The sequence below is a fragment of the Takifugu flavidus genome, chromosome 2 (assembly GCF_003711565.1).
Source record: "Takifugu flavidus isolate HTHZ2018 chromosome 2, ASM371156v2, whole genome shotgun sequence".
NCBI classification, from domain to species: Eukaryota; Metazoa; Chordata; class Actinopteri; order Tetraodontiformes; family Tetraodontidae; genus Takifugu; species Takifugu flavidus.
Window position 1 is genome coordinate 16,379,209 of NC_079521.1, and position 15,282 is coordinate 16,394,490.

Consider the following 15,282-nt stretch of genomic DNA (forward strand, 5'->3'; position numbering starts at 1 on the left):
AATATAAAAGTGGTGAAGAAAAGAGGGAGGATTAGAGCTGTTACCCTGGTAACTCCAACTTCCATCTGCGAGGCAACAATGAACTTGTGTTCCTCCAGCACCTTTACTTGGGGGGGGGAGGAAGTGAGTGTTTTGAAAGGACAAGACCCTTTTTAACAACAAAAGTGGGATCCAGGCCTAATAGGCTCTCTGGTGCGAGATGTTAGGCGAGATCACTGGGGGAAAGGCGAACAAGAAGGTCAGTGTGTAATCCTAGGACACTGAAGGTCATCCAATAGCAGGTTGTTGCCTGAATCCGCTTGTCTAACCAATAAACAGACAAAATAAGGACTGCTAACAGCGCATCTGCTTCCAATAGTGACCCGAGAGCCAAAACGTGCACCTCCCACCCTCCCCCGCTTACGTAAGCACGAGAAACCGAACAATTACTCGCAATTTCGGCATCCATTTTACTAAAACAACAAAGTCTACGTCACTTTTTCACGCGTTAGCTTAGCGCTCATATTAATGGCACTTTCCTATCTTTAATTTTTGGGGCGGCAGAATCGCTCAACAATAATCTTTATCCTTTAATAATGATATCCCGGGGCACCTCCGCGCTGCGTTTCTCAGCACATAAAACAAATTTACCTACGAAATGAAAAAAAAAAGGTGGGATTATTGCTGAAACGTAATGGAGAGCTGCTACTCTGAAAATGAAGAGGCTGAGTTATAATGATAGGACGATGGAGGAGCGCTATGTGTTTCCCTCCCAGTTTTATGTCCCTTATTACATCTGTAATACGTCTGCTCACATTAAGCTAATTTATGGCCGAGGCCAGCGAAACAGCAGTACAGGTTAATGAATTTGGCATTACTAATTAAATGTTATTGAGGGATGAATATGAATCCAGGGGGGGGGGGTGGAGGTGGGGGTGGGCTGCAGAGAGAGGGACGGAGGACTGTCCTGCAGTTGCGGTCACTGTCTGTGGACCGCTGTCGGGGTGAAACGGAGGACAACTTTCTTCGGCGCAATGTCAGGGAACAATCCCGTCCATTATGACAGGAGATGTGCGTGATGACGCCCGTCAAAGCAGGAAAATGTGAGAAAAGAGGAAGCGTGACGCCATTCTGTGTACTTGTTGTCAGATCTGATTAGCGTGCCCCCACTTGATATCAACTATGGGACGAAGACGGTGCATTCAGCCATAATGCAGCTCCGCGTTGCTATGAGGAAATTATGAATGTATTTTCCACTGCAGGCTGTTAGATCAAATTTAGCCCCCCCTAAACGGATTACAGAGGCACCGTTTTTCTCGTTAAGAGTGTATTGTTGCCATCCTGTGTATTACACGCACAGTTTAAATCACATTTCATCCGCCACACTTTCTCCCCGCCTCGCACCTCCGCTCTTCCGCGTCTGACACGCTCTCCCAGAGAGCCGCGCTTTTCCATTTGGATTTCAATTATCATGTTAGTTTTGTGATTAGACTTTGGTCCTCCAGGAATCAGACCTCTCTGTTACTCCCTATCCCACTCTCTCCCACTTCCCCTGCAATCACCTCCCATCTGATGAATTGCACATGTAATTACGGAAGTCATTGAATATGCAGATCGCTGTTGACTCTTGGCGCGCGGTTGTGGCGTGCCGGGTGTAACTGCATCAAATAAGGGTCTCTGATAATGAGGGTCAATGTGTTTAGTTGGAAGCTCCATGGTGGAGGCGGGGCCTAGACTATATTGCCACAGCTCTGAGGACAGTTTGGGGACTTGGCACTGGACACAGTCAAACATTACATCCAGCCCAGACCAGCCTGGACTGCGAGGCCAGTCTGGCAGCGCACCCGACGTGTTTATGAATCAACCGCCATGAGGTATTTCCTCCATGTTACACCATGTTGCTACCATCGTCTTACACCCTCGTCCCCATGATGCAATCCCTCAGAGCCTTTGAAAAGATGGGAGTGAAGCACTTCACGGGCACGCCCACATGAGGGGGTTGTGGGAAATTTTGAAACATTTGATAGCTTTTTGAGAATCCTGGCTCACAAGCAAAGTTAAAAAAAAAAAAAAAAGTTGCTAATGCTGTAATTTTTTTGGGATTTTGCTGTTAAAATACTGGGGATTTGCTTTATGCGCTTCAGCGGGTCCAAAACCAATACTCTCGCTGTTCCCCGCATAAACCCTGGCCTTACAGACTTTCTCAGCTAAAGTTTCACACAATTGAGAATGCAGGGAAACGGAAGAAAATGGGTCCCATATTTTTAGCCTGAGCTATAGTGATGTAGCTGCCATTTATAGCACATGCCAGGCTGATGCTGGACAGCTGCCCCGCTGACACCGGAGAGGGGGATTTATGGACTGCACAGGCTCTCCACAACTTGGTCCCAAACGCGCAGACATGGAGGCGGAATCAGGGAATCTCGTCACAACCTTGCACCACCACAGTAGGAATGGTCAAGATAGCGTTCCGTGATCTGGGAATGATCTGGGAGCGTTTTGCACGTACACATCACGCGGTTGCAAAGGTAGAGAGAACAGGGACGACCTTGTTGATTAACTTTTATCTTAGCCGGTTAAGTTAAAAGTTGACTCTAACTTACTCTAACTTCTTTTGAAAAGTGCATGTGGTGGGGCGGTGAAGGCCTCCTAAGGGCAGTCGGGAGAGGTAGAAAAGTGAGGCTACGCTTCAGTCGTGAGGTTTGCTCTTTACTGTAAAGTGTGCAGCGACCTTTGTCGAGTCCACGCTATTGTTTGCAGACTAGTTGTACACTTTAGGCTGTGAAAGACACATCTGCTACCCTGAACTCAGAGGAGGGCAGATAGACAGCAGGGCGAGGGTCCGTGTGTACGTGTGTGTGTGTGTGTGTGTGTGTGTGTGAGTGTGTGTGACCTCAACAACAGTCGCTAAATATCAAATATTTGTCTGGCCTTCGCTCCTTATTTACCTTCCTTTCTGTTAACTTTGGTTAAAGAAATTCATCCCTGATGGATTTCTGTTTCTCTTTGTTAACTGCTTCCTGCCTCCCCCCCCCTATTTAAAATCCATGATATAGACAAACATGCGTGACATTTATAGAGACTTAGTTTTGATGCCAGATGAGTATAGATGTCCCTTAAAATCCAATCAAAGTCGCGCCCATTTTCACCTTATTTGCTGATTGCGATCCAGGCGTTCCCGGGACAAAGGCGCTCTTTGTGTGATCGCGGCTGCAGTCGAAATGAAGCAGTTTGAGATTACCAGATTATTTCCTACCGGCCCCGCGCGCTGCAGCGCCGCGCCGCGCTGCGCCGAGGCTGAGCAATAATGAGTGCGGTGGCAGGGAACCACAACAGAGCCGAGGAAGAGGCTGCCTGGGAACCAGAGGCCTGTGGCCCGCAGCCAAACACACAAACACAAATCCTGCTGCACACTTGTGGCTTTTTAAGAAAGCAATTTAGTTAATGATTTCATTTTGAAGCACTGTCATGATGCATGTGTCCTCTGGGCACGGAGGAGAAGGTACTGGTAAACACGCGCTTCCTTGACGACCACGCAGAAAATAACATGCAGTGGAGCGTGATGCGACATTTGTCATGAACACGCCGGGAGGTGCGCCACTCGTCTGTCTCCTCTTCCCTGTGTCGCTCTGGACAAATGCAGGCGAGCTGAAGCAGGGTATGAGTTGTCAGACACATGGTTAGCTGCAGGCCGCTGAAGCTGTTTCAGTTAGCATCCGATCCACTATAGCGCTCCCTTTCCCAAAATGGAAATACCCCCCCACACACACACTCCACAACCACTTTTTTTTCTGTTCAGCCATGTCTGTCAGCTCTCTGGTTTTATTAGAGCTCTGTTCCATGTTCATTTACTCAGCTTTTCTCAGCGTTGGTCTATGAATGAAGCCGCCTTAGCGTTGCTAAAGCAGTAGCTTCTACATGTCTTCCGTGAACCAAATTTTTGGGCAATTACTCACATCAGCGGCCCTGGCTTCTGGTTTTCCTCTTCAGGGCTCATTTTTTTCCCTCTCTCCTCCCGTCTCTCTGGTTTTTGTATCAGCTGTCAATCACTCACGGTAACTTTTAACTGCCCCCAAACAGAGCCGGCACTGTATGCTCGGTCCTGCGCTTCCGCCTGGCTTCTTCCCGTCCAACCTGTCAGGATGACACACACTGTTGCCCATGCTTGCTATTCAGCACTGGCAAATTAATTGGTTTCAGTGGTTTAAATCAGCAATCAATGTCAGTTTCCCAACATAATAAGCCTTAATCATAAATCCTGGAGGTGTGGCTCGCCTGACCCCTATTCATCATGGCTCCGCTCGATGGCCTCATCTGGGTGGAGCAAATGAACTACCCCTGTTTTGATTTTCCAATTGACGTGTCACATGAAACGTGGCTCCTCTCTCTCTGGCCCGTCTCCTCGCAGCACTTAAACCATGAAAAGCCTCAAAGACAGAGATGGAAAAGAAATTCAGCGTTTGTGAGCGGGGAGAGGCGTTTGTCTGCCTTCCCTTGTCTGAGCATTCTCAGCGAACAATTAAGGGATTCAGGAAGAGATAAAGAATCGCAGTAAAGGGGGGGGGGCCCTCTAATGAATTGGAGTTGGGTTTAACTGCAGCTAATGAGCTGTTGTCCTCCAGCCCCTCAACAACGGAGCTGCGTTGGACCATAATTTTTCCCTTTAAGGACAAAATTGCAAACAAATACAGAAACTGTTCAGCTTTTAATCACGATAACAATCCAAAAAAAATCACGTGTTGCTTTATTTCTCTTTCTATCATCCATTCTTCTATGGAATGGAGACCTCTTTGGGAATTTGGGACACTTCCCATTGCTTCTGTTTGGACCCCTCCTCCCCCCACGGAGATGCTACGCTGGATTTCTTGACGTCTGCTGCATAGAAGTTATCTTCTTTATAAATGACAGAAGGGACCTGGCCTGAATGGCGCTCTGTTTACTGTTGGACAAAAAGCGGGGGCCCCTGCTATATATTTCATCTGTCACCGCCGCTTTTCTGTCCTTTAACAATGCCCAATTGTTTCCATGAAATTTTCAGGTTCCCTGAAAAGGAGAATTCTGTATGATTATGTTCCTGCCAAATTCCGATCTCTGTTTTCCTTCTGCTGCTCACAAAGGGCTCATAACTTACTGTCAGCCGCGAGGCCGGCCACAAAGCTCCACTGTTGCTCGGCAAACAGGCCTGTGTCGGCTGACGGCTCGGCTCGCTGTGAGGTTTGCTTAAGTGCGGCGGCGGCCGGAGGCTCTCTGGGAACGCCGTCTCTCCGGCGGGTCGTTAAGATGAAGAAAAGAAATGACGGGAGGAGAAAAGAAATTTGGGGAAAAAAGGGGGGTAAACCAAAAAAAAAAAAAGCAGCCTCCCTTGTGTCAGAGTGATTCACCCGTTCAGACACGGAAGCAGTTTGTCTGGTGCAGCTTCGTGGTGTCGATGAGAACATCCAGCCCGTCCCTCTGCTGGCGGAGAGCGTCTGTTAAAGACGCGAAGTCAGTTCGCGAAGAAAGAAATAAAATGCTAGTGGTGATTTTTTTTTTGGGAAGGCCATCCTTCATTTGTGAAAGTGCACGCACGAGTGAACTTGAGTGTCCGGGTGAACTGAGAGGCTGTTATGTTATCCAGCTCGGAGCTTGTGTCCTGGGATCAGGAAAACGACCAATGGCGCACACCGGAGGAGGGGGAGGAGGGGGGCAGGGGAGGAGGAGGAGGAGGAGGAGGAGTGGGAGGAGGGAGGGGACGGCGAGGGACTCGGTGTGTGAGTGCTCATCGACCCTCTCTGAGTAGACAGACAGGGACACTTAAGCACTCTCACACCTGCATCTGCCTTCGCCTTGTGTAGGGGGCAAGGACGCCAACCACGCTGGCATGGCAGCTGCACCAGCGCATAAAGTCGGATACAAGGCAGTTCCTCCAGCGGCATACTACTGCAAATAATTTACCCTGCAATGTAATTATCAATGCTCTGCTCAGTATGTAAAGTGCGCACTTCAGGTGGCTGGCTTAATTCGCTCTGGGCAGCTATCGTTCGAGTGCGGGCTTTCGCCGCGGTGGCGGCTAATAGACAGGCACCAGGAGGGAGAGTGAAGTGAGAATGAAGTGGCGCCGTAATTGAGTTGACTTTTTGCGAGGCGAGGTCAACAATAATGGCGGAACAATTCAAACAAATTCGTTTAGACAACTCTCTAGCTGCCGTACAGTGAGCTGCCTTGTTGGAAAAATCTGTATTTTCCCAACCATTTGCTACATTTTAATGTCATTATCTGTAATTACTTTGTCGACCGAGGCTTAAGAGATTTAAATCAACTTGCGTATCGCAGATTCAAAGTGACTGCGAGAGGAGGAGGAAATGACTCCAGCACTCAGGACAGTATATGAACAGTATATGCACACACTCGCAGTCTTAATATGTGTGTGTAAGGATAAAGAGACTAACGGTGCACAGTTTACAGCCTGTGTTACGAGTTGATTATGTACCCAGGAGCCTGGCTGCTGCACAGCGTGGCACAATCACAATGGAGGGTGACAATTTAATTGTGCTAAACGGTGGATTCCGTGTCAGTGCCCCTCCAGCTGGGAGCTGTCAGGTAGTAATATCTCATTATGGCAGGTGAGGAACCCAGAGGAACCCCACGGCGGCACCTGTTAGAACACGAGGAGCCCCTGAAGGGAAACGCGCAGATGATTCTCTCTCTCTCTCCCTTTCTGTCTCTCGCTCACATGCTTCCAAGCCCCCAAACCATTTTTTTTGTTTTATCATTAATGATTACACACTTTTTTTTTTTTGCAAGCTTATCACCACCTTTTGCAAAATGTTCCGCATGAGTCAGGGTGGTTTATAGACTGGGAAAATAAAGATTAAACTTCTGAATGTTGGAGGCCTGTTTTAAAGACAGTAACAGTAATACTAATATACTAATAATAGTGAGCATTTATGGGCGGGCTGTGTGCACAAGTAACTGTGCAAGCTCTCCTTATCCCCCAGAATTTGTGACTCCCTCATCCGCTCTGCCGATGCAGCAGGTGCCAAAGGTGCAAGACGTTAGCAACAAGCGAGACATGTGTTGTTGGGGGTGGGGGTTACTTATCACCATTGTCTATAAAAGGTAAACAGTGTGACAGAGCAGACGTGAAAGTCACTCAGACCCTTTTACGATGAAAGAAGAAACGAGATACCCCCCCAACCATCCTCACCTCTCCCCCCGCCACCCCGGTCACAAGACCATGAAGATGAGCGGGGCACAACGCTCCTAATGCGCACCAATTAAACAGATGGTTGTTTTGCACGATGATGAAACACTATCGGGGGGAACAATTCATGAGTCAAAGCATTCCGGGTCATATGAGACCGCGGCTGGAGACCTTGAGTCCTAATCCTTCAAATGTGCGTAATATTGTCAGCTATATATAGAGCGTTTTCTTCTCCAAATGACCCCCCCCCCCCCACACACACACACACACCACCACCCCCACCTCCCCACTGCACCCCCGCACGCCTTGTCTCTGCCTGGAGTCCTCAAAGTCACTGGGTTGGGTGTGTGTGTGTGTGTGTGTGTGGGGGGGGCTCTTTAGGAAGATGGTGCCTGGTGTGGTTATTGATTACTTGTCAGTCACTCCTCAGCTGTTCATTGTTGTTGTTTAATCAGGCATAAAGGAGGGCAGCCTGTTGGGGATTTATGAGCTCTCCTCTTGAGTTCATCATCTTTTCTCTGTCGTAAATTAAAGCTCATTCTGGACTTGGTTTTTCCACTCACAAGGAGAAAAATAAGAGGTTATTTCAGCGTCAGGAGAATGCGCTTCGTAACCACGCGCAGGGGGTGAAAACAGCGTTTAGTCCGAACGTTTTCTGTGAAATGGAGCTGATTTCGTCTCATTCCTGCATCGTGCTGCACTGGGAGCCCCCGGGATCTGAGCCCCGTCATGATTCCCATTCCAAATATTAGGAATAAAACACCCAGTGCCCTCAGATATTTTCAGAGAATTACTGCCACACTTCCCCTTCTCCCCGCTCGGTTACATGAGGCAGTGTGGAAAGGGGGGCTCAGAGAGGAGGTGGGGGGGGGGTTCTCCTGCCTTAGCGCAGCCCTCCCAGCTCCGCTAATAAATTATTAACTCCTGCTGACAAATACTGTTATGGAGCCTGCCGCAGATCTGTTGCATTCTTTAACAAGATTGCTGTAGACACATGTTATAGGAAGATGGAGTCTCCAGCGCTCGCGCTGCCTCTCTGTCCCCTATTGTTGCTCACGCCTCGCTGGGTTGACGGATGGCTGGAGACCAAAGCAAAAGTGCCGGAGAGACTGAATATTTCAGTGATAAAATAATGCCGCCTGATTTACGGCGTGATACAAAAGCAGTGCTTTGTTTCACTCACACACTCCATTGAGGACGAGCCGCTTGTGGCGGGCCTTTTGCGTGCATGAATAAAATGTGCACACACACACACACACGCAATCCATGTCTAATTACCATTACATAAATGTTATGAACTTTGATCAGACTTTTCAATCAAGATCCACCAGTTCTTCAATTTAATTAAAGAAAACAGTTGAATGGATGGCTCCAATTAAGGGCCAGGGCCCCTGTTCTGGACCCAGGAAGTCATGCCATGAGACACAAGTCTCATGGTCCTGGCTGGCCATCTACCTGACTATGTGGGTTTGTTTGTACAGCTGCTGCTACACAACATTAACTAAGGCACCCGTTGTTCAGATCCACAACGGCTGCCCTGGTAGAACTGGGCAAGAAAGAGAGAGAGAGAAAGAGAGAGGGAGTACAACAGTCTGTCACTGTGTCTGAGTCTGTTTATCCCAGCATTTACTTCATAGACCTCTAATGTCTTCTGGGGTCAGTCTAATTTCTGGTTTGGAGGCCTGAACATCAACACACATTTTCATTTCTCTGTACAATGTTCAACAAAGGACAATCAGATTAGCTAAAGCCTGCGGTATCTATGATCAATCCTCCATGTAAGTTCCTGCATTAGCTGTCCAAGACATTTACGCGCACTTACGCACAACTTTAATGTGATTTCATTAATAACTCCAATCCAATTACCTTATCTGTACGATAATATGAATTTTTGTGCTTGCGAGCTGCCGTCTGCTCGTCCTGACCAAGGCCCCTCTTTTCTCGTCGCCCCGCAGCAGAGTCATGTCTTCCAAGCAAGCCACGTCTCCTTTCGCCTCCGTGGTTGACGGGGATGATGCCATGAGTCAGGACAACTTGTCGTGGGAGAAAGAGGAGAGCGCAGAAGCCCACGGCACGCCGCAGCTGCCCCTGCACAGCCTGCTCCACGGAAAAGCCCAGCACGAGGAAATGCAGCAGCTCAGCAGCATACCGCCGGAGAGCGAGTGGGACAGCCTGGTGTCGGCCCAGCAGCGCATGGTGAGACATAACAACACACAAGAACCGCATAGGTTCTGCAGAGGCACTGCTTCCACTTCATTGGGAGGAGTTGATGACTGGTTTTGTATCACGTTTTTGTTGCTTTTGTGCAAAAAGAAAAACCCTGTGTGAGTTCCCGTCCGCACTGTTTTATTGTCCCCGGCGTTTGCGATCAATAATCAGCAGGTACTTTTCCTGACCCAGTAAGATCTGCGAAACCTCTGCAATCATCAGCCCCCAGCTCTGCCAAAACACATCAAATTCGGCAGAATTATGCCGCCCGTGTCAAACGGCACCGCGGAAAACCACAGCGTCATCTTATGGTATTGTTATTGACAAAGGTCTGAGTAAAGGTCACGTTTTTGCAGGGAGAAACGGCGTTCGCGCTAAGGAGCGCAGAGCTCTTTGAATGTGTGGGAAGAGGAGGGGAAGAACAGACCACTGTGAGCTACAGACAGGAGAGGCAGGTGGTTGTCAGTGACAGACGGATCGGTGGTAAAGAGACCCAGAGGGCCTCCGAAGCAGCGCCGCAGTTGGCCACCAAGACCCTCCACACGTCAGCGCTGCAGCCCAGACACATGGGCAACAGATAGCACATAGCTTAAGAGCCTGACGGTGTGGAGACTTGACAAGAAAAGAGGGGCTCAGGTGTTGTCTTCATCTGTCGCAAAGAGAATCTCTGTAAAGCGTTTCGGCCCCAAGAAAACAGTGCAAGTCTACAAAAACAAGAACTGGCAACAAAAAAAGAAATGCGTACTTAAAAGCTGCACAGAAATTAGAGCGCGTTTCACGGAAGTGACTTCAACCGCGCAAAGGGGGAGGAAGATAAAATGGAGGGTGGTGGGCAGAGGTGCAGAGAAGAGGAGGGGAAAGCATAAGGAGAAAGGAAGGAGAGTGGCGTTCGTGCTGATTACCTGACTCCACTGCTGTGCCGTACGTCTGTGGGGGCTGTGCCCTGAACCGGTGCCAGCTGATTAACCCGGCGCTGCTCCACTCCCCTCGAGCACCCTCCACCGTCTCTGCCACACTGCATAATCACCCAGCCCAGGGCAGGGAGGTGCGGCGTTGGCTGGCGCTGGGTCGTGCCACCCTGGCGCTTGGTACCAGACCACCCAACACACCGCTGCAACGCCGCCTGGAGCGCGACGTGAAGCGCGCAGATGAGGAATTGGCACTTCCTCCGGCGCATTCCTTTCATTTTTTTTTTTTGGGATTGTCTGCCGAGCTTTTGCTTTTTAACCCTTCGCGACGCAGCTGTCGGAAACTCGCTCCTGCGCGGCAGCCGCGCAGCAAGAATTCAAACGTGCGTCTTGTTTGTTCTCTTTACTACGGAGGGCCAAAGTTTAAATCAAAGCTAAGTGTTCCCCCGTTAAAAGCTGCAAACCCGGCTCCCTTTGGCTTTCTCAGACTCCACAAACCATAATTAACACCACCTTATGTCAGCCACAGTCTGCATGCTCGCGCGTTCCCTCCAAGTACCCCCCCCCCTTCCATCCGCCATTCTTGCCTTCATTTCCGTCATGAATCTGTTTGTGTGTGGGAAGCACTCAGCCAGAGACAGAACCTTTGGTTAAATACTAAACCATACACAGGTGGGACTGAAAAACAACAACAGCTCGAGACAGGATGCAGATTTACGACAACTGAAGGCACTCAGCTGAGAATAAGTCTCAACTAGAAAATGAACAAATTACACAGCAGTCATCCAAACACAAATGCACACTCAAAAGCAATTTGAGAAATTACAGCTGGGAGACATTTTTTTTTCTTCCCCCTGTCGTCTGGTGCAGATGAAAAGTAAAACTCGCGCGTATTATGGATGTGGCCCTGTGAAAGTATACTTCATCATTTCATCTCAGTTTTTCACTTGTCATGTCTCATTTACGAGTGCGGCTCTGTTGAATGCACAGAAGGGCTCGAGAAACGGCAATTTTTAGTGGACGGATTGCCCCTACGCCACAAAAAAAAGAAACTAGAAGTAGACGAAGCAATCAGTGGGTTTGAAAGGAGAACTGCTGAAAAGCTAAATAGAGCCGTGACAAAATGTGAAAAGATACCTCTCATTTATTACAATTTCCGTCCAGCGTCGCCACCACGCCCCCTTTTTCAACTCTTCTTTGTCTACAGGAATCTGACAGCAATAAAGTATGCTCCCAGTACTCCTTCCGGAACAATTCCACCTCCCCGCACAAGCCAGAGGAGGGGGCCCGGGAGCGAAGCGACATGCTGAGCGGATCAGCGTTTGGAACTCCGGAGCGCCGTAAAGGAAGCCTGGCAGACGTAGTGGACACACTGAAGCAGAAGAAACTGGAGGAGATGACAAAGACAGAGCAAGACGGTATGACCCCCTGTGTGTGTGTGTGTGTGTGTGTGTGTGTGTGTGTGTGTGTGTGTGTGTGTGTACTTTCCTTCTCTTAAGTGGTCCTAATATTCCCCAATTTTTTCCCCCATTTTTTTGAACGTGCACCTTTCTGCAACGGCCAGCTCCTCCTTCTTGTATCTCAGTCCCGAGCCCTCACGCAGGCGCACGCCACACGGGAATTCTGACGTTACTGTGTTTCCAGTTCGTTCTGAGCTTTTTCCAGTGTGACAAAGAGCTGCGTGGCAGCGCGCCCCGGCGTAAGTGTGGTCCGCTGCCGCGCCAAGGCAAACTATTTCACTATAAAATTCATTCTGCTGACCCGGTGCCAGGAACATTACCTCTTTTCTATGTCTCCGGCCCTTTTCCCTGAGGTTCCTCTCAGTTCGCTGTACTGTTAACAAACCAAACTCACTCTTACCTGTCACATGTCAGATTGATTAAAAGTTCAATTGTAATTCGGAGCAGCGTGAGGTTCCACCATGTTTTACTTTCCTACAACGGATGAAAATCCGCCTTCACGTAGGTTTGTGTCATAACTGCACCCTGCTGTCTCTCCCACAGCCTGCAGACTATCGAGGGCATGGTGGAAAAAAACAAATATTTGAAAGTGCTGCTGAAACGCATCCCCCTTCTTAATTAGGGCTGTAGTAATGTAACTACACCCAATCAAATGTTTAAACCCTCGGGAATGCATGTGTCTCATTTAGTGTCTGGGGAGCTCTTAGCTTAAGCACTTTATCATATGAATAAATTAGACCTCTGTTAGCCTAAAAATAATTTGCCACTTCTTTTTTAAGTGTTCCTTGGGTGATCTTTGTATCAGAGTGTCAGATAGGTAACCTTTCAGCCATGTCCTAATGTGGAGGCTGATTATTTGTGTTCTGAAGACGGCAGCGGACGACTCGTCTTCAATGATTAAAAACTGGCCCAGTGACCACAGAAAATTGATTAAATTCTACCAAATGTACTTGCAAAAAGCCCGTTCTTACTCCTAACTCACCTCCGTTTCTACGTCCCATGCAGACCCTGAAACATAAAAACATGAAACATTGTTTTTTATGCTCTAGGACAGCAAATTAAACTCTTCCAACAGAGATGGTCCTGGGATGTCTGACACCATCGCGTGACCTAGAGTCAGTATTGAGCTGAGACCCCCCCCCCCCCCACTCCCCCCAACCCCCCAGGTTTGAAGTCATGAATATTATTAGGAATAATTCATTTTCTTATTGCTGAACTTTTTCAATCAAAACTGAGCTCGGGACACTGGAGAATATCGACTCTCAGCACCGGAACATTTTCAGTAAAGCGTTGAGTTCTGTAACCCCCCCCCCCCCCCACCCTTTATATCCCTGAGGTAGGGATTTATTTAGTTTGGGTTGTGCAGAGCTGATTTCCAGGAAAAGATGGTTCGATGCTCTCTGCAGTGATGGCGAGTGTTATGCTAATGAGCCCCAGCTGGTGAAGGCTGGTTGTTGCAGTAATTTAAATGGTCAAGTGCATCTTGTAATCCAGGGCCGTATGTTAGCGCCGAGAGGAGTGGCCGCTCTGGAGTGCAATACAGCTGTTTTAATCTCTTGTTAATAATAGAGGCTCGCTCTGCCTCATGTGCCATGTACCGCCGCCACCTAAGCAAACTCCCTCGTCGGGAGGAAATTAGTTTCCGGGGAACGCTGCAGAAGACAAGAGCCTCCGAAAGTTCAACGGGGTGCCCCCGAGCCACGGGAACTGAGAGATACTCTGTTCTTGAGAGTGCTTGAAGAAGCTTCAGCGGTGATGATCAGTGATTACTGTAAAAAGGAGTGGGAGGGACTCTTTAAAGTCAAAAAGAAAACCTCCAGAAAATGCTGCCTGTCTGTGGAGGGAGAGAGAGAGAGAGAGAGAGAGAGAGAGAGAGATGCTGTTGGGGAGATTGAAAAGGACAGGATTAACCTTGGAGAGGCCATTTGTTGTCTTAATGATGTTGCTAATGTGCCACAGGCAACAGATGAGCTAAATATATCGCTTATCTAAGCGTGACAACTGTTGTGTCTAATTCTGCTGCTTCGGTGCCTGCCTGGTCCGGATCACAGCGGTCCTCGGAGACGCCCCACATGCTGCCATTCTTCTCTCTGGCCTCTTTGTCTGGACACGAGGGTTCATTGTCCTGATGGACGTAGAAAGAATGCAGCGACCTCGAAAATAGCCGCCCGGTGTCCTGCGGCATGTTCTGCTCATGCGGAAGTGTACCTGACACACAGTTGGGGTGGTTTTCATGTCCCTCCCATTTCTGACCCTTTTGGAGAAAAAAGTCCAAACTGAAAGAACGGCACCAGTCAGGTTGTAACATGACCTGTGGCAACAGGTGAAGGCCATACTAGAAAACCCTAAAAACATTAAAACAATTGAAGCGTTCTTAGCCTTTAAGACATTGGTTCCTCCACCCCCCTCATCTCCAATTTTGTACCCTTTCACCCTCTCTATCCTTCCACCCTTCCTCTCCATTTCTGGTCCTTAAAGTGCTTTAAGTGCTTGTGACTGTGCTAATGAATGAAAATGTCCTCCCGGCAGCGAGCGCCGCATTTAGCTGAATAGTCACCTTTGCTGTAAAAGCTCTATTAGGCCCAGTTGCCAGCAGGGCTAACGATTGTGCCCCATGTTTATTTACTAGGTATTGTAAATGCATTATTTATGGATAGGCCTCTGGACAGCACTTGTCAAGAGTTAAAAATGTCAGTATAAAGTATCGGGTGGGGGGGTGGACAAAAAATAGCCACCATTATAAAAATTCAAGGTGACCTTGATTTGATTCACAAGCAATTAGAACAGTTTTATATAATACACTAAAGTATGAATCAATACTGTGCAAGTCAACACGGAAATGCATGCACGCTGAGCCTTTACGATCGTCCCCCAGGACAAGGACGAGGGCTAGGGATAAGCTTCACGCGTGAGGAATCCGGGGTTCTGCTTCCTGAGCCAATGAAACCAGAACCGCAATGGATCCAGTTATCATCGTTTGTCCTTCTCGTGTTCTTAATGGGCAATTAGGAGCAGGTCTTACTGCATCTCTGCGTCTGGTCAGTAGAAGATAACAACCAAGGCGTGATGATCGGCCACCGTCCAACGTTGTGCGATGGCGGGACACTACTTAATCAGTGTCCTGATTTTGCAAGAACTTGTGTGGACGTCCTCCCAAAGCAGCAGGTAGCCAAGCTCATGCGCGAGAGCTGTCAGGACGTCTTTCTCTCGCCTCTGCCTGCATCACCTCTCCTTTGTTTGTAAGTGTAATCCGCCCCACCGGGTGTGCGTATTATCACTGTATAATGACCGTGCGGCAGGTTGGGCGCGGGCGGGGGAGCGAGCGGCATTGTGAGCGTAGCCCCGGGTCATTATCCCACTATTACAACAGGCCATGTAATGAGATTCAGGCATGGGTGAGAAGTGGCGGAAGCGAGGAGCATCAGTCCACGGCCCCGTCTGCCGTCGGCGCCACTCTTCCCCGCGGCCCTGAGTTGTTTAATCACAGAACTGTCGAATGATCCGCGAGGAAGATTCATTTATTTTTGATGCAGCGCACTAAAGA

The 15,282-nt window shown here is 48.7% G+C and overlaps 1 protein-coding gene across 5 annotated transcripts in view; it reads left to right on the forward strand.

Moving 5' to 3' along the window:
• sox6 (SRY-box transcription factor 6) overlaps positions 1-15,282 on the forward strand; it is a 104,595-nt gene that overhangs the window by 24,988 nt on the left and 64,325 nt on the right. For all 5 annotated transcript variants that reach the window (XM_057024848.1, XM_057024866.1, XM_057024858.1 and 2 more), the window contains 2 exons: positions 9,118-9,358; positions 11,486-11,696. In XM_057024848.1, coding sequence (XP_056880828.1) covers positions 9,118-9,358; positions 11,486-11,696 — 452 coding nt within the window. The remainder of the gene's footprint in view (positions 1-9,117; positions 9,359-11,485; positions 11,697-15,282) is intronic.